General features: G+C 32.2%; 1 protein-coding gene across 1 annotated transcript; it reads right to left on the bottom strand.

Moving 5' to 3' along the window:
* Window positions 1–10,882: 10,882 nt before the first annotated feature.
* On the bottom strand, window positions 10,883–20,048 carry LOC143062640 (uncharacterized). Its single transcript, XM_076234325.1, has 6 exons — window positions 19,798–20,048; window positions 18,212–18,355; window positions 17,332–17,412; window positions 14,499–14,696; window positions 13,288–13,434; window positions 10,883–11,126 (listed from the first exon to the last, which is right to left on the bottom strand). The coding sequence occupies exons 1-6, from the start codon at window positions 19,984–19,986 to the stop codon at window positions 10,932–10,934; spliced, it is 954 nt and encodes a 317-aa protein (XP_076090440.1). The 5' UTR covers window positions 19,987–20,048; the 3' UTR covers window positions 10,883–10,931.
* Between the last annotated feature and the right edge of the window lie 806 nt (window positions 20,049–20,854).

The raw sequence follows: 20,854 nt of genomic DNA, 5'->3' as shown, positions 1-20,854 counted from the left end.
TCTTTCATCTTGTCGTGCAAAAAAAATAACAGAAATATTTTGAAAATATCATTCGAATAAACTAGTGAAGGTGAGCTCCAGCAAAGTAGATCCTTAAAATAGTATTGTACGAAAAGCGTATCACAAGGCGGAACGTTGTCAATTTGTATATATACAGAAATGTTATTCATACAGTCAGGATTCTACTTCCTCAAAATTATCTCCCCATTACGCAAGTTCATGCTCACAATCGTAGAAATGGGAGCCATTGTAGGGATGACGCTCTGCCAATTTTGAAAACTGATAAATTTATCCACATAGCACCATTACGATCGATCGTTATATGTCAGTTATATTTTAAAAGACAAATGTATCTACTATCTAATGAGCATTAGTTAATGATCTTGTCTGCATTGATTCAACTTAAAAATATTGTCTGTTCGGATGTCAGATGGAATTTTTGAAAATTCTTAAGCATTTAAAAAAATTTTATTTAAATATTTCGTGGAAGGGCAGACTAAACATTTTCAGTGGTTGAATATTATAAACCCTAGTTATCACACACAAGAAAATCATATTTTTTCGAAGATATCCATTTTCATCATCCAAATTAAAAAACTGTCGTCAAGTACTTTTAGAAAAATTAGCTATTCGAACACACCTACTCTGTTTTTGTGATTCATTAGATAGGTATCTCACTTGACCCATATATTTCATCTTTTCGTACTGTCATTTTTTTACGTTATAAAGTCAACCTGTAGCTTTGATATATAATAATGATAGAATCTGAAGCGAGATGCTATATAAAATACTCTTGCTTTGTACGTTTTAAAGACAAATTCTAACATGACGTCCTTCAAACGCTTTGAGTACACACCCGTGGTAAAATATGAATATATTGCCAGTGCTGTTCCGATTGTACTCCACGTCATATGCTTTTTTATGAATGAGATACCCGACGTCATAGAACAATGACGTTAGAATGTAAGCATTTTACGGGAAAATACACGCTTGTGAATCCGAAAATCATCACAAGGAAACATACACAAATGATGCTAAAATGTGGCAAAAGCCCTTTATTGTACATCATATAAGACATATAAATAAATTATCATTCAAATTCATCCAAAACTGTCTAAATACATTATTTTAAATAGTTTAAGCATGTCACTAATGCAGTTTGCTCCGTTCTTTTACGCTAGTTTATTGGTGCGTTTATTTATGGGAACGGCAAATATTTGCCTTCACCTAGAGCGCTTCGATCCAAAAGAATTGCCGTATGTGTCCTATCAGAATCGAAATAATTCATGGGGGCTGGAATATATCTAGATTTTACCACGGCTTGTCCCTTTATGCCGATATTTTACCCCTCGCTATCGCTCAGGGGTAAAATATTTGTCATAAAGGGCCAACCCGTGGTAAAATCACGATATATTCAAGCCCCCATGAATTATTTCTTAAATATACACCCCAAACATGCCCTAACATAAAAAGGTGCACTCGATTTTTCTCTTTTCGATACAATCGTTACCTGTTTTGGGGCATTTTTTCTTGATCCACATAATGGAAGGGCAGACACAAAAATTTCTGAACTAAAAGATTGATATGTTCTCCGTCCGTGATAAAAAAAAATCGGAGGTTATGCATTTTCTACATCCAACTTTAGATACTACATATAAAAAAGAAGATGTGGTATTATTGCCAATGAGACAACTATCCAGAAAAGACCAAAATGACACAAACAACTTTGGTTGAATGGTTCATGAGAAAATGCACGGACACGACTGGAAACACCATTTTTCAATCTTTCAAGAACCATAACTCCTGAACGGTAAAAGTCAAAATCGCCATTATTGAACTTGACCTCCATTTTGTCATCAGTAACAACATATTAAAATTTGGGAAGCTTAGGTAGAACAGTGCATGCGTAAATGCACGGACACGACTGGAAACTCCATTTTTCAATCTTTCAAGAACCATAACTCCTGAACGGTAAAAGTCAAAATCGCCATTATTGAACTTGACCTTCATTTAGTTGTTAGTAACAACATATTAAAATTTTAAAAGCTTTGGTTGAACGGTTCATGAGGTAATGCACGGACAACATTTGATTGCCGCCCGCCCGCCCGCCCGCCGTACATCCCCAAATCAATAACCGACATTTTTGTCACAAAAATCCGGTTAAAAAGAAATTTATGAAACATATTTATATCCGCTAACCGAGCCCTTATTGAGATCGACAAACTCAACGACAAAGCTTTGAATACAATACGGATATTTCTTAGAATTGATGGTCATCCTATAAAAGTTACGGTCGTCCTATATAAATTAGTCAGTCTTTACAAATTACGGTCATCCTTTACAAGTTACGGTCATCTTTTTACCAATCACGGTCATCCTTGTTTTATGTTACGGTCATCTTGAAAATATTTTGATTATGATTTACGGTCATCTTAACGATTTTTTCAAATCGAATTTCCCGTTTCATGCACATTTCTCGGAAGTAATTAGTGATTTCCGAGTGATTCTTTTATAAATTTACATCGTTTCAATGTATGATTTGTAAAGAAAATGATATAGAAACACTTTAACAGACAATACAGAAACTGACCTAATTTTTCATCCGACATCTTGGGATGACCGTGAATGCAGTTACGGTCATCAGCTTTACCCCAGTGAAAGTACTCTTAAATGGTATTAAATCTTCGGCTAAATTAGCTGTTGACTCTGGTGTCCCTCAGGGAACAGTTTTAAGCCCAACATTATTTTTACTTTTTATTAATAACTAACCAGAACATGTAATTTGCAATGCAAGACTTTTTGCAGATGACTGTTTATTGTATAGAAATGTAAATAATAGTTCTGATGCACAATTACTTCAAAAAGATTTATCTAGTTTAGTACAATGGGAAGAGGACTGGCAAATGAATTTTAATCCTGAAAAGTGTTATCATGGTTATGTTATACATATTTCTAAAAAAAAAAGTAAACCTTCCGCTTTTGATTATTATTGCACAATCATGTTTTAGAAGCAGTAAAAGACAATAAATATTTAGGCGTAACTTTAAGCCATGATCTTGATTGGGGAACACACATAAACAATATTACCTGTAAGGCAAATAAAACCTTAGGTTTTCTTCGTAGGAACTTGAAAAACTGCACACGTAAGGTTAAAAACCTTATGTATACATCACTTGTCCGTCTAGTCGTCGAATACTCTTCCCCTGTCTGGGATCCGTACAAAAAGCAACCGACATCACTCAGGTTAAACAGGTACGGCGTAAGCCAGCCAGGTTTGTCTTTAACGATTATAAAGACAGATCACCTGGAGAATTAAGAAGAAAAAAGCTAGATTAACTATGCTATATAAAATAAATTGGGGGTTGGTTGAAGTTCCTAAGGACAATTTAACAATATCTGATAGACGTACTAGGGGTAAACATAAATTTAGGCAAATATCAACAAACTTAAAGATTTCTATGAATTTTCATTTTATCCTCGCACTATTTCTGACTGGAATTCACTACCTGAAGCAATAGGTATGTCTGACACCCTGGATTCCTTCAAAAGTGGCATATCCACTCTAACATTTGAAGGATCCACAACAGCTTATTAATAAAGGTTTCCCGATTTGCTACCGTACCAACCGTAGTACGAAGTGGGAGCCGTCATTTAACTTTTGGAAATTATTGATGTTTACACTTAATATCAACGAATGTTTTAGGAATCATATGCAGAACTGTTTTGAGAATTTTTTGCTGTAATTTGGGAATAATTTCATGTGATTACTTCTTGTATTCATAGGAAACAATATTGTGTGCACTCGATTAAGCTTTCAAGCAACCGTTGCAAGTAACCGTTGGTACGAAAGGTTTAGTTAAGAGTTATTTCCCCGTGAAACTACATAGACACAATTAAGAAGCTAAATTACAAAACAAATTAAAAACCTATATAGATTTTGTTTGTAATAACTTAATGTATCATTATAAAATGTTAAAGTTTTGTATTTATTTTGGTAAGTTTTTAGAAAACATGAAAAAATAAAATGTATTTCAACAAAATAAATTGACCTCAATAACAAAAGAATAATGATATTAAAATAAATTTAAAACAAATATCAGAATACAGCCTGTCCGTGCAAGGTTTATTAAAGTAGTCCGGAATCAAGTTAATAAAAGACAAAGTCGTTTGATCAATTCGGCATAGATCTATGACCATTTACTCGCGACAATATATAGACAATAATAGTGCATTGACTTGACATATCAACGATATAAGGATGAGGCTTAGAAACGGGGAAATGCGAGGCTGTGCCGAGCATTTTCCCCGTTTCGGGCCGAATCCTTATATCGTTGATATGTCAAGTCAATGCACTATTATTGTCTTTATACTGCAATCTAAAAAAAAAACATTTTCAATTGTTGTTTATTGTGTTAATGTTATTTTTTTTTTATTTAAATATTGGGAAAATTCCCCTTTAAAAAGGCCTCATATCACACAGACGGAGAAATATAAAACACGATGAAATGTACATCATTACCGCAATCAATGGTGAACGAATTCGTTGCAGACTAAAATATCAACAATAAACATAAAACATAATGATTTATAGGTTGCAAACAAAAAAATATTAAAAAGTGAAATATGTTTTCCCGAAAATTGCAAAAAGAAACAAGTTTGAGTCGTTAAACGCATCGTTGTTTACATTGAAAACAAGAACAGGTTGAAGAGGTCGTATGAATAATTAAACATAATTTCGACAATTTCTATTTAAATATTCATGAGGAAAAGTGATATCAGGTCAGTGACTGTATATGACATAGAAACATACGGTCAACGCATTTTGACTGCTCAAACAGAACGAGTGCAGTATAAATACCAATATCAATGTAATGACAATATCTACTGACATAATAATAATAAACGAACAAGATGAATTAACATCGTGATGATAAATATTTCGACTAAAAAAAACGTTTTCGTTAGTGTCATAAAATTAAGTTATATAACCAATAATTTTATTAAAAAGTTCAGTAACAAAATATAAGAAAAAAGATAGATCGATATTATTACAATGTGTGTTTTTAAAAAAAAAATATTGCTCCAAAGATCGAAAAGATAGCTTAATTAATAAAAATTGATTTTAATGAGAAGTCAACAAAATTTTTAACACATTTCTTGCATTATCACGTGTACTAGTTCAGTGGTGGATTCAGAACTTTTTATAAGGGGGGAGGGGGAGGGGCGCTGACTGACATAAAAAGAATGGCGCTCCAGCCATGCTTCAGTGATTCTCTATATAATCAACCAAATTTTTTCCACGAAAGGGGGGGTCTAACTATTTCAATTTATATTTAAGTATAAGAAAACATTCTTTATTCTAATCTTTTTCTAAATATACAGAAAACAAAAACATAGCTATACAGAAACGCAAATCTATATTTAGAATATAAAGGTCGAGGCAACTCAGTTCCAGTAAGGACTGTTTGATTCATTCTCTTGTGCACAAAATAAATTTTATCGTATAAAATCACAAGCAAGTTTTCAAGAAGCAGTGAAATCGTAATCAAATAAAACATTAAGGTTTTTTTCGCTGATATGTAATTCGATTTCTTTATTTTCATCATGATGAATACAATAATCTCATGCATTAAATGATACCTCCAAAACAGCACCAACGGTTGTGTTACGTACCAACCATACCTGATACGTAGCAAATCGGGAAACCTCTATTAACTGACTACGAAGCCACTGTACAGGTTTTTTTCGCTGATATGTAATTCGATTTCTTTATTTTCATCATGATGAATACAATAATCTCATGCATTAAATGATACCTCCAAAACAGCACCAACGGTTGTGTTACGTACCAACCATACCTGATACGTAGCAAATCGGGAAACCTCTATTAACTGACTACGAAGCCACTGTACATAATGTATATATGTTATTGTTAACTAATTTTCTTTTGTCATAATTTTAAATTAAGTCCATATGTACATAGCACACAAGTTCCGGGAAGTTTTACACTCCTACTTAGGAGTCTACTCCCGTATTCAGATTCAGATTCAGTTTCAGATTCAGATTCAGATTCAGAATCAGAATCAGAAGAAGAAGAAGAAGAAGAAGAAGAAGAAGAAGAAGAAGAAGAAGAAGAAGAAGAAGAAGAAGAAGAAGAAGAAGAAGAAGAAGAAGAAGAAGAAGAAGAAGAAGAAGAAGAAGAAGAAGAAGAAGAAGAAGAAGAAGAAGAAGAAGAAGAAGAAGAAGAAGAAGAAGAAGAAGAAGAAGAAGAAGAAGAAGAAGAAGAAGAAGAAGAAGAAGAAGAAGAAGAAGAAGAAGAAGAAGAAGAAGAAGAAGAAGAAGAAGAAGAAGAAGAAGAAGAAGAAGAAGAAGAAGAAGAAAGGCAGCACCAAGTTGAGTGAAAAATATTTTTTATCCTAATACCCTCCGCCCCTCATAAAAATCAAATGATAGCTCTATTTGGGAACATGGTTTATTTTATATATATGTATCTACATCTCTCCTATCAAAAATTAGAGTGTAAAATTAGTCGATTTCAATTAAATTTTATATTACACAAAACCTGCTTGAAGAGTTGTTTTTCTTTTGATTTCTTGAATGGCACGCCGCAGTACCCAACAAACAGATGTAGCTTCCTGTAGTAGCCAGCCCATTTTTACACTGCTTTCCACATTATGAGTGTTTTTTCCTAGATCAAAGTTAGCGCCGAACCTCCTTGGCAGCTGCTCTACGGATTAGTGTTTCTTTGTCTATGATAAATATCCCTTATAGACCAAACCACTAAAATCAAATGGTATAGCTCACCACATTTTGTATGCCTGAGGCTGTGTCAAAATATGTTATATGGGCAATAGTATATCCTTGATGCGTCTTCAAGTTGGTTTGTACGTCTTTTTTAAGGAGTAAAATTGGGTTTGGTGTTCAAGATTACCTGTTGTACTGTGCAGTATGTAAGGTGATTCCTGAAATTCAAATATATGTATAGCAAATCATCTACAAATACTCACTTATCTTCAAATACAGTACATTAAGACAAACTTATGTATCTGCTGAAGCTGATAACCAGTCTGGAGTCCTAAATCTACATTCTGATTTTGGTTGTGTTCCTGTCGCATAACTTTGGTGATTGGTGTTTGTTTTGGATATTGTTATTATTTCACCCATTTTTTACCATGGTCTTTTTCAAATTCAGGTTTTTGAATGTTACCTAAGTATCTTTTCCATGTTTTATCTTTCAAAATATTTTTCCGGGACTTTTTGATCATTTATTTATAGTTTATATATTGTATTACAAAGTCATGATGATTTAAAATGTCTTACTTTCAATTTTTCATACACTTTTTTGCAATGTACCCATAATCTGATGTTCATTGATGTGGTTCATAAGTGTTTCTCGTTTATTTAATATAGTATAGACACGTTTGAATGGTTTTACACTAATCATTTTTAGGGCATTTTATAGCTTGTTGAAGACCTATAATGATTTACTTTTACAAATTGTGACTTGGATATGAGAGTTGTCTCATTGGCACTCATACCACATCTTCTTATATCTAATAATTACTGGATCTTATCGCTTGGATAGCATTACAGTAAATGTAATATGAATAAAAAGAAAAGAGAGAGACAACAACCTAGCAACACAAAAAGAAAAAAAAAAGCTGTATAGGTAGTTTATTTAGAAAGGCAATGGAGGAGGAACTGATTTACCCATCCTCATCTTGTTCCAACACTTGATTAGGATCATGATCAGGATTTACATGATATTTGGTCACAATTTCCAAATAGCTACAGAGTAAAGAAGTTTTATTAAAATGCTTTATGATGAAGCCAGTTATGATAAAAGCTTTTGGTTCAGGTTGGCTTAAAAAAGAAAAAGTAAAACACACAAATTGTAGGTACAAACGATTTTTATTACATGCATCATGGAAATATGGTATCAGTCCATTTCTACCAAAACAAACCTTTCTGGAAATATCAACATACATGCATAAATTTTACAATGATTATAAAGATGATTTATGAAATATAGTTTTTTATATCTATGATAACCAGTATCATACAAATAGTTTGTTGATTCAACTGTTGTTTTTTTCCTTTCTAAAAGAGCAGCAAGACCCTTTCTTGAAACCTGTATGCTAATGTTAACCAACAATAAATATTATCAAGCTTTAATGTAATTCTTGATTTATAAGACATCATATATATTTTGGATCAACATTTGTAATACATAATTAAAGTAAATAATAAAATAGTTATATGTAAACTTACTCATTTAAGCAACTTATCCCCCCTGAAAAAGCTGTTTACATTACAAAATTCACTTTGTTATTTCTGTTATTTTGCAAAATCAAGTTTGACTGAAAGAAATTGTGGATTCAATTTTAATGGGAAAGCAACCAAATGATCCAAATAAACAAAATACATCTAAAATTCAATATATGGTTTCCAACAAAAGCTCTACATAGCCCAAAAATGCTTTTAACAAAGTTGTAAATAATTTGAACTGAAACTTTCCATGATCTGCAACTACAAACACCAATGCCATTTAAAGGACAAAGCAACATTCAGATATACAAAGTGACAATCATTGATGAATTTTCAAAGTTCCTGACATGGTACAGACAATTGAGCATGTGCATGGATGGTTAGCAGTTAATAATCAAAGAGCAGATTGCTCTGAGGGATACGATTGCCATTGTTTCATTGACACATGTATACATGTAGCTGGATAATATTATTTTCAAAACTAATTCAACTGATGTAAAATGTAATATTTACGTAATCTGAATAGTTACAAAAAAGCCAATCCCGGTTAAAAGTGTATGAACAATGTACGTAGGCCTATTGTGTTTTATTTTTGTACTATCAATTCCAAGTTTACTTTCCACAGCAGTCACTGCGACTCAGAGTGAGAGAAGTATTTCACTTCGTATCTTATCACCTATTTTCCTACGTTAATTCTAGGAGGAATCCCATGCCTAACTCTTTGAATATTTAATTTCCTTTGGGTCAGTGATCATGACTCCTTTTCATACACATTCCTCGGTTTAAATTGCGATCGTTTTTAAAATAATACGACGTTTATCGACAGAACGAGTCAATTTTTCTCAATGTGTTGTACATGTTTTGAATCAGAATTCACGGAAGTGACTTCCGGAAACTCGAAACGATAATATGGACGACTCCATTTCGCCTGAAGGGGTGTTGAAAGTAACGGACTACATTTCTTTTAATTTAAATGATGCATATACTTAAAATTATGCAACAACAATGAACCTAAATAGCAGATATACAAAGAAAGGATCCCATGAGTTATAAATTAATCAATTGAGCGAGGAATCCAGAGCAACCATTTAACCTAGTACCCCTTGGAGTCAAGAAAACTATACGCATGCGCATAATTACCTAAACAAACCCTGTAGTAAGAACGTGTATTAAACCTAAAAGGTTCTTTATTTTTTATGGAAGTACAATATCAAATATCAGTTTAATAACTTTGACATATAAGTAAAACTCCACTTCACTTATATGACAGAAATAGATTAATCGGAATTCAGAGAACTCTCGCATTTTTATCACAACTGGAGAAATCCCTCTGACGTGTTTCTAAATTTATAAAAACACTAAATATAAATACTGCTTGATTCTGATTTTCCGTGTTGTTAAAAACACGCATATAAGTCAAGGGAAATATCAAACATGAAGATTATGAAAAGAACATTATAGGAAAGTTGTTTAAGTTCAATCCCTTTGTTTGTTTTTACCTTTTAAATCAAGACAATCATAAGAACCTGAGATGGTCCTTTATGTTTAGAATAAAACGGTTGACGTGAGGGAATTGTCCTGAGCCACTGGTATAAGTCTACAGATTGCTTGAAAGCAATCGTATCCCAAAAATAATTGCTCCTTTCTAAATATAAATGTACTTTTATGATAAAAACTTGCAATTTTTAAAATACATTTCTTTACAAGAAAATTTTGATGAATAATTTGCTCTAATCTAATGATGATTACAATGTGCATACGTGAAGACTTTAATCACTGTTACATGTACATATAGAATATAATATTTACAAATATACATATAAAATGCGAGATTCAAAAATGATACAAAGATATGTTACATGAAAATGTCATTAATATTGCATTTGTATACAACTGAATAAAGAATCTCAAAAACAATTATGCCTGGTGCAGCATGAAACTGAGTCTCATTGAATCACAATGGTGTCTACACATACAAATGCATATGACTTTCATAAGTGAAATAATTATCTCCCTTATATGTTAGAATACGATGACATTACAATCAAGTTTGTAAGCAAGAGTCAAATTTTGAATTATGTTTAGTTTAGGAGTTTCAATAGATGAAATTTAACTGGTCAATGTGGAATTTGTAATGTAAACACAATATACTGTAAAATTCAGTCATACTTTGTACCTAATAAAAGAGTAATACTTTCCTAAAACATGTGAAAACATATGAATCTACCTTATCAAATTAACAACGAAGTATAATTTTCCACATATATATATGTATATACCAATTATTGAAAATAATTTTTTGTATTCATAATTTTTATCGGTATATCTCCACTTCAAAAAGATTCCTAAGTTTAGATATGATGACAACAGAGGGAAAAACTCATTATAATTGGAATATGAGCTGCTAGAACTACAAAATCAAAATCTACATGTACAAGTGTTTAAAATTTATAAAAAAGGCTGTTTTTTTCTGTATGAAATTGCTACCTTATATCAAATTTGTTAATTAAAAAATAAAAATTTGGTTAAAACATCCAAAATTATGTAGGCATTCTTAATAGCAAGAAACATTCCATAATTAGGACGGTGTTGTAAAATATTCACAAAATAAATATTCACAAAATAATTCATTTGTAGCATCTTAAACATGCAGGTGAATAAGATTAATCTTCCTTTGTTGAAAAGAATTTTCTAATTTGAAATTTTGCAGATGTTGCCATATTTGGAAGATCACATCCAATGAAAGCATTTACAGCTGTCAAAGCTACAAAACTCATTCCATAGTACAGGTGCCATTCAGAGAAAACTTTGGTGAACATTTGACAGAATGCCATGGTCATTAGGAACAGCAGATTAGCCTGTAAAAGAAATTAAAAACAGGGGTTATCTCCCTGTACCAGATGATTCAGTTAAAATACATTCTTGCTGGTGATATACAGAAACTATTAGACACAAGCTATCATCAGTCTGTTTTCACAGGGAATCACTCAACATAGCAGGAGTGATGTATTTTTATGATATAGAACAACATTGAGAATGGTAATTGGGGATGTGCCGAAGAGACAACAATCACTTTTATCTCTACTGCAACTAAAACAATAGAATCACTAAAGTGGTTATCTATATTCAAATTAGACATAAACAATTTAAATGAAAATCAGATACTCTTAAAATAGGCCGGGTACCAGTAAGTTGATAAAATATTTTCATTTTATATTTTTTTTATTTGAACTGGATGATCATACATGTATTAAACTAAAACAAATTTCTGATGCTGATGGTTATCATGGTTATATCAAAACAAACTGTCATTCAAATGAACATAAAATGAAATACACCAAAACTCTTTAATCCATTTAATTTGAATTTCAGACAGTGGCAAACAGGGCTTCCAAAAAAAACCATTTGAGCAGCCGGACATTTTATATCTGATCCCGATTTTAATACCTTAAGACTAAGTCACAAAAGGCAATTGTGGTAATCAGATGGCCATTCCAATGATAATGACATTAGATTAAAAAACGATTTTAAACTTTACTTTGATATGAATTTGATGTTTGGATGTAAACTGTTAAATTGGCAGTGCATCATTCAAAGTGTGCACACCAGCGTGCTCATATCTGCCATAGACTCTTTATTTGTGTAAAATGACATGTCAAAAACTTTATTTTCATTTTTAAAATCACGTTTTTCTAAAACCAGATGTTGACTTGACAATAGTAAATCATGGACCATAAATGGATACGTAAAATCTGGGTACGTTTACAAAGCATGACTGAGTGAAGAAGCTCTTTCCCATTATTTCTTCAACAAAATACTTGAAATGAATGTTTAGATACAGGTATCAATGATAATTTTAGCATTTTGAAGAAATAAAGGATGCATAATTAAATTTCCCACCTTTGCACATGCGCACACATGTTCTAGTTCATTCAACGTATTTCTGATGATTTTTCATTTAAAACTTTTAAAATTTTTCATCAAATCAGGTAGATAAACTAATTTCTTATAATTTTAAACTTTTGGACTAAATCAATGAGCTACAAACCGCTGAAATGTAAGAAAATAATTGTGAATAGACCGATCAATTTATATGATGTCCGGTACTGAACATAAGTTTACCTGTCACCTAAACACGAAGATATCACCTGTCCAACAATTAATTAGCCTTGATTAAAATTAGAAAGTATTGAAGTAGGGGTTGTTTTGATAGTAATTAATCATCATGTCACTTTTATGACCTGAAATGTGTGGATGTTAAAGGCAAAAGGTTGGAACAAAAAGATCGTGAATTATGTTAAAATGACCGAAAAATCCTTGAAAACTAAAATGTATATGACCGTTTCATGCTTTGCCCAGCCGGACTTTTACCGGACATTATACAAATGTCCGGAATATACGACCGTTTTGGAAGCCCTGGTGGAAAACGTCAAAAACAGATCTAACAAGAATGTGTCCTCAGTACACGAATGCCCCACTCGCACTATCATTTTCCATGTTCAGTGGACCGTTAAATTGGGGTAAAAACTCTAATTTGGCATTAAAATTAGAAAGATCATATCATAGGGAACATGTGTACTAAGTTTGAAGTCGATTGGACTTAAACTTCATCAAAAACTACCTTGACCAAAAACTTTAACCTGGAGCGGGACAGACGGACGAACAGACAGACGGACGAACGGACGCACAGACCAGAAAACATAATGCCCCTCTACTATCGTAGGTGGGGCATAAAAACAACTAAGATTTTTCTATTTCTGATTTCATGGTTCATGTCGTCAGATATAGAAGTTTTGAGTTAGAAACAAAACAAAATGATTTATCAGGTAACTGGATCAAAACTATTTTTCTTTACTTCTAGAGCATACAAATAATAGCTTTTTAAACAATTTTCTTATGTTTTTTCAGTACGGTAAGCTTTTCAAAGTTCTGACAAGATACATGATATTTAATGTTTTTCTTCATACATTGTATGTAAAAAAAATGTAAATTAAAACAAAGATAGATATATATACATACAACACCATGAGATAGCAGTATGGACTTCTTGTCTTCCTCTCGCAGGAAGTTGACGCTGCGACCTGCTGTAATGGCTAACATTAGGAAACTAGCTCCAAGTCCACGGGCCAAGAAACCATGAGCGGTGTCCAAACCATTCAGGGTAGTCTAACAAAAGATAACTTTCTGTTACCAAACTCTGAGGCAAATTTCAGGAATAACAAATCATTTCATAGAAACTTCATGATAACATGACAGTGACTAAAAATTTCTTTAGATAATACATGTTCATGTAAAAACTAGTTTCACTTATTAAAAAATATGAGAGTTTTTTTTTTAAGAAGATGTGTAAATATGCCAGTGAATCAGAATTGTTTTTTGTTTTTTTTATTGTTTTTTTTTGGGGGGGAGGGGTTCATTGTAAAGGTGCAGACTAAATATTAAAATTACTAGAAAACTCTGACAAAAATTTTAATTGTGCAATGAGTGTTGTTAAATTCAACCTATTAGCAAACAGGTTGCAGATACAGGGCAGATATTAATAATACAGCTCAACATTATAAAGCTCCATACCAAAAATCATTTCAATCCTTTTCAAAGAAGTCAAGACAAGTTTGAGGAAAGATTTCTTTCAGACAGACGGACAGATCCTACTTTGGCCTTCAGTGACTCAGATAAAAAGTATAGGTAATACAGATGACCCCCAAAAAAATATGAGTTTATAGTGTATACATGGTTTGGTAGTTTTTATGCATTTATGATCATGTAAAAGTATGTGTACTATGTGGTGTTACTTTGAATGATAATGCATTACATGACAGCTGAAGGACGGCGCCGGGTGCTAGAATTTTCCGTTGCATTGAAGACCTGTTGGTGACCTTCTGCTGTTGTCTGCTCTATGGTCGGGTTGTTGTCTCTTTGACACATTCCCCATTTCCATTTTCAATTTTATTAAGGAATAACAAATTTCTTTAACGTAAGTAAATGCTTATAACAAATAAAAACTACTTGTTCTATTCAACATTGTACTTTATTTGCCTTTTTAAGTTTTTTTAATGCGAGTGTCAGTGATGAGTCTTTTGTGAATGAAACGCACTTCCGGCACAAATACAAAATTTCAATCCTATCTATGAAGAGTTTATCTACATAAATGGTACCAATTTCACATATAAAATGGTACCCATTTGAATGCATCAAAAACAGCAAATAAACATGTTGATATGTAATCTTACCTGGAATTTACATTGGATGTGTGGGAAAACAAAGGAAAATATACCATGGAGGAACCAAATAAGGAAATCCAACCTTATGTTAACATTTCTCCATGTTCTGCTTTGTTCTGAATATCCTCCCCAATCTGATTCTGCTAAGGAGTAGTATAAATATCCACAAAGAAACAATACTGTAGCAGGCCATGACACTTGATACAACTGAAAATAGAGGACATGGTAGGTGGGATCAAAGTGTATGAAGTATAAAATAATTTTAGTATTATGGATGTAATATATAATATTTATAAAAGTAAAAGTTTTAATGCTATGATTTTTTCCTTTTCATGATTATGAATATAAACCATGATAAACAGGTATGAAAATTAGGGGTTCAAAGTATAAGATGCAAGCAAAAGATTATAAATTGTTGTTATAAATTTAAACAGGTTGTTAGGTTTCTCGTTAGAATTGTTTTATATTTTCTCATGTCCAGGCCATTTTATAGTTGACTATATCAGACAGGAGTACTACTTGTACATGTTATTCTAATTCACTTGAAGAAGCAGATATAAGTATACTTATATATACAAGTAAATTTGTAAGATACATGTACTTATACAAGTGTATCTTATTTACTTGTATAGGTAAATTATTTTAATGGCTTAGTATGCTTAGACATTAAGATTGTTTTACTTAAACAAGTAAAAAAGTCATTTTGTACTATCTTCTTTTCTTGAAATTCACAGGACTTCTATTCTCCAATAGAACTTTTAATTGTCTCTCCTTTGCAGATGTCTTTACTTATCATTTACATGATTTAAGTTATGGACAATGCAAATTTCATTTGTCTGTTATGTACAGTTGTTACATGTATTTTCAAAAGATTCCAAGAGGCAATTATAGAAGGCCTTGTTCAAGTACCTAAAGATATTTGTGCAATTAGTTTCTTTCTGGAATTATCATGATTATTGATATGAAACAATGAACTCTATAAAAATTAAAGAACCTTAGTGAGCACGCTCACATACCCCACGTCCCCACATTGTCATTGGAGAAATTAAATAAGTTTAAGAAAAAAAAATTGTATAAGAAAAAATACTGAATAATAATTTCCTGTTAATATACACATCTACATAGTATGTCCTTATTATCTACAAAATTTCATGAAATTCTGTTGTGTGTTTTCAGAGGAGTTGAGATGACAAACTGTTGCAGAAGTACATTGAAGCAAATAAGTTCAAAGGGGCATAACTCCTACAAAAAAAAATTGAATCGTAATTTCCTGTTGATATGCACATCTACATAGTACGTCCTTATAATCTGAAAAGGTTTCGTGAAATTCTGTTGTGTGGTTTGAGAGGAGTTGCGATGACAAACTGTTGCAGTAGTACATTAAAGTAAATAAGTTCAAAGGGGCGTAACTCCTAGAAAAAAAATTGAATCGCAATTTCCCGTCGATATGAACAACTACATAGTATGTCCTTATTATCTGAAAAGGTTTCGTGAAATTCTGTTGTGTGGTTTGAGAGGAGTTGCGATGACAAACTGTTGCAGTAGTACATTAAAGTAAATAAGTTCAAAGGGGCGTAACTCCTAGAAAAAAAATTGAATCGCAATTTCCCGTCGATATGCACAACTACATAGTATGTCCTTATTATCTGAAAAGGTTTCGTGAAATTCTGTTGTGTGGTTTGAGATGAGTTGCGATGACAAACTGTTGCAGTAGTACATTAAAGTAAATAAGTTCAAAGGGGCGAAACTCCTAGAAAAAAAATTGAATCGCAATTTCCCGTCGATAAGCACAACTACATAGTATGTCCTTATTATCTGAAAAGGTTTCGTGAAATTCTGTTGTGTGGTTTGAAAGGAGTTGCGATGACAAACTGTTGCAGTAGTACATTAAAGTAAATAAGTTCAAAGGGGCGTAACTCCTAGAAAAAAAATTGAATCGCAATTTCCCGTCGATATGCACAACTACATAGTATGTCCTTATTATCTGAAAAGGTTTCGTGAAATTCTGTTGTGTGGTTTGAGAGGAGTTGCGATGACAAACTGTTGCAGTAGTACATTAAAGTAAATAAGTTCAAAGGGGCGTAACTCCTAGAAAAAAAATTGAATCGCAATTTCCCGTCGATATGCACAACTACATAGTATGTCTTTATTATCTGAAAAGGTTTCGTGAAATTCTGTTGTGTGGTTTGAGAGGAGTTGCGATGACAAACTGTTGCAGTAGTACATTAAAGTAAATAAGTTCAAAGGGGCGTAACTCCTAGAAAAAAATTGAATCACAATTTCCCGTCGATATGCACAACTACATAGTATGTCCTTATTATCTGAAAAGGTTTCGTGAAATTCTATTGTGTGGTTTGAGAGGAGTTGCGATGACAAGAAACAGGACTGACGGACTGACGGATGGACTGACGGACGGACGGGTCAAAAACATTATACCCTCCGCATCCCGTTGCGTGGGGTATAAAAATATGAGCTTACCAGAAAAAAAATGTTTCAGGCATGTTTTTCCATCCCAAAACATGAGAATTTCAGGGATTATAAAGAAAACTAAGGGGAGATTATTCAAACCTTATCAGAAAATATGAATACAGTATATAACAAATCTACTTACATACATGTATAAGATACACAGTATATTATCATTTACTTCTTCAAATAGATATAAATAACTTATACAAGTAGTACACTTGACTGTTTATGGTATGGGTGTTTGTCATTGTTGAAGACCATAAGGTTGCTTATAATTGCTTTCATCCACTCAATATTTGAAATTTGATGGATAATTGTCTCATTTGCAATCATACTGCCTCTCATACAACATACATAGCTTTATAGTTCTTACCTTCAAATTTAAGTTATTCTTCTTGTTATCTGGTGCTGCTTTCATTGTTAAGTACATCAACATTGATAAGGTAGCAAAGTACTGTTAAAAATACAAAACAGTCATTCACATTTGTTCTGAACTTCATAAGCTAAATTTTAATCAATTTACAATGTTTTTTTTTAAATAAAATTATAGCCCTGGTAACCTTTTTTTGGACATTCTTTTGTTAGCATGGTTATGGAAAAATATTTTTTATTTATATATTTCAAAAAGGTTCTGAAATTACAAATGTAAGGATGTGACTATTAAGTATTTTCTGAACCATTAAAGTCAAAATTTCAAATACATGTACTTAACTTGAGAGACATTTTGGCAAGTTACCGGTACATAGTGATATTTACATGTACACTAAATCATATTTAGCTTGGTTATAAAATTTGGATTCATACTATTTTTCATCTACTTTTGGCAATATTCTGTCTGTTCAGGATGTTGCTTCTGTATAAATCAAATCAAATCAAATAATTTTATTGGTGTAAATTCCTATACAGAAATGATACCAGCCGAAATTTACAAAATACAAATACAAAATAAACAAATAAACAAGATATATGAAATGTATATGAAATCAACTATAAAGGACATCTTCAGCAACAAGTATTAGACATGTGAAGTGTTGGATGGCATTTTATCTCAATCAGCAGATCATGTACTTTGAGCTAGCTTTCAATCATTGTCAAAAGTTGCTGGCAATTTTTTTTTATACTGTATGATTTTGCTTGTACTTCAGCTCCGTTTACTAATTTTTACCCTCTGCCTGTTATCAAAGTTATTTTGTCTTCATCTATGAGTCACAGCTGTGGAATTTGTTCATGTACATGTTGTTTCATAGACTTACCAATGTCCTGGACCAAAGTAGAGATGTTTTCACTGTTGGGTCACTGGACTTTCTGGTTAAAATATGTGACAGAGCATCAGCAAGCAGAATTATACCCAAGCATCTAATTTCTTGGAGATGGAGGGCATCAACCTTGTTTTGAATCTGAAATATATATACTGTATACATGATATATGTTGTTAGCGTTGTTTTTCAGAAAATGTATAAATTGACCTGAAAAATGTACATACTAATACTTTACATGTATCTACAGTGCTGAATGCAACAGATGCTGCACAAAAATCCTGAAAAATCATCATTTATAATTTGAATGTTTTATGTTTGAAATAAGCATTAATGATCAGTTAAAATACATGTATATAATTTAACCCCGATACTTTATGTATGCATATGCCTGTTTTACATTGACATTTCAGGCCTTTTAAAGCTTATTATGCGGTACAAGTATGGGCTTTGCTCATTGTTGAAGGCGGTACAGGGACCTATAGTTGTTAATTTCTGTGTCATTTTGGTCTCTTGTGGAGAGTTGTCTCATTGGCAATCATACCACATCTTTTTTTTTTTTATAATCCACAATTTAACAAACAATATTAGTAAGATAAACTGATTAATGTATACATGTAACATGTATAACACACTGTGACAGATTTCATCATACTTTTTTGAGAGTTATTTAAGACCTTTTTATTGCATATATCATGTAGATACCATACCAAGCTTTGATGACCTCTTACAATGTTTTATTAATTAATTTGCATTGAAGTCTATGGAAAATCAAGAGGATTCTTATCCGCATCACCTCTCAACATTGTTTATATAACACAAATTCTAATCATTGATTGGTCAGTTACATGTTGTGATGTCACTGCAGATCTGAGAATTAAAGACATTTAATTATATAAATGCTTAAGACACTTCATTCTGAATCTTGTTTATAGAAACACATACCCTTATATAATTAGGTAACCTGTCATTTTCCCACTTAAAAACTCAGCTGTTTCACCTCTTTAATATTGTTTTTTGCTTTTTAATGTCAACTAGCTTTCAGCCTTTGACATGTTTGACAATAAATTCTATATTAAATTGAATTATAATTTCAGTTAGTAGGGAAACATGAATAAACGTCTATGAACTATGTACCTCAACAAGGTTATGATTTCCATCTTTTAACAAAATGCTGCACAGGAAGTCAGAAGCATCTACATGTCACCAATTAGTACTCATCAAAGCTTAAATGCTTAAGGTGGTACATTTGTATATGACCTGTAGAAATCTTATCACAATAACTGAATCAGGACAGGTAACATGATAAGTATGTACACATATCTTGGCTAATCAGTTTATCTTATATATGAGAACAATACAGAGGCGGATCCAAAAATGTTCATAACAGTGGGACTGCTCCAGTCATGCTGCAATGCTGCCCTAAAATTTTATCAACCTATATATATTACCATATGATTACAGCAATTTTCCCCACAAAAAGGGGGGCATGAACACCCCATTTTTTTGTCCCCACCCCGAATCCGCCTCTGCAATTTAATATGACCAGTAACTTTTGTAATTCAGCATTTGTAAAATATTACCAAATATCCTGCAACTACTTCTGGGTATATGAGTAAAGCGAAACCTTTCACAGCAAACATAAAAGTGAAAAAGTTCTGCCAAATTTCTGGACCCCATGGTACTACGAGCAAAAACAAAATAATGCCAAGTGGAAGAATGACATCTGCATCGATTGACGTTAGATAATCTGTTATGAAGTTTAAATCCATCCTTTAGAGTATAACTTTTAAGACTAGTCTAGAGTTGTTTACATTTGAATTGAGCGGTAGACGCCAAAATATATAGGTCAACAACATAAAATACGAAACTAAAACGGATACGAAATGAATACGGAATACGTTGATCTGTACTTTTTTTAAAAGTTTTAAGATATCAATGTTTCCTTATGTTTCAAGGTGTAGATAGTTGCTAAAATTATACCCTTTGGGTAGTGCTCCACAATTAATGGACGAATACACAAGAAACTAAAATAAACTGAACTACTGTACTATTTTTTTCACTGAAATATTTGATTTCACATTTGATGAATCACTATTTGATAAAAATGTCGATTTCATTAAACTTCATAATATATAAAACAATCAATAAATTAAACAAGCAGTTTAAAGTCAGTATGAAAATATACGGTTTACCAACTGATAATCACTAGACTTGAAGAAATCATATTTATAAAGATAAAATACTGAGTGCATGTCATTTTTTTTTCTAAAAAAAACTAAACTTGTGACTGGTACATGCAATATCATTCAAATAATATTGTCCAAGAATGAAATATCTTATTGACGTATACCCTTAACAGCTTAAGAGATTTTTAAATTAGGCAGACTCATACCTGCCAACTTTTCAAAATGCCCATGGGGGTTTTGTGTACAAGATGGCTGTCATAGTCCTAAAAAAAACCTGCAAGGGGGCCTGCAAGTACATTTTAATGTTGTTTTTTTGCTTCTTCATACTTTTATAAGCATACAGTCATTGTAAAATTAATTGTTTTGTTTAAATTGTGGACAAAATTGCTCTTTCAAAAGTTCAAATTGAGAGTCTCCATGAGGGAAATCCCCCGCAAATAGTGACAGTTGG

The sequence above is a fragment of the Mytilus galloprovincialis genome, chromosome 2 (assembly GCF_965363235.1).
Source record: "Mytilus galloprovincialis chromosome 2, xbMytGall1.hap1.1, whole genome shotgun sequence".
In the NCBI taxonomy this organism is placed as follows: domain Eukaryota; kingdom Metazoa; phylum Mollusca; class Bivalvia; order Mytilida; family Mytilidae; genus Mytilus; species Mytilus galloprovincialis.
The sequence above is the reverse complement of the archived record's forward strand: the minus strand, read 5'-3'. Positions and strand labels throughout refer to the sequence as shown.

Coding starts and splice junctions, on each gene's coding strand:
- LOC143062640 (XM_076234325.1), bottom strand. CDS start 19,986: ATGGATTTAAACTTCATAACAGATTATCTAACGTCAATCGATGCAGAT. Junction 14,697..17,331: donor AGAATAACTTAAATTTGAAG/GTAAGAACTATA, acceptor CTCTATTTTCAG/TTGTATCAAGTGTCATGGCC. Junction 11,127..13,287: donor TACTGCTATCTCATGGTGTT/GTATGTATATAT, acceptor TTTCTTTTACAG/GCTAATCTGCTGTTCCTAAT.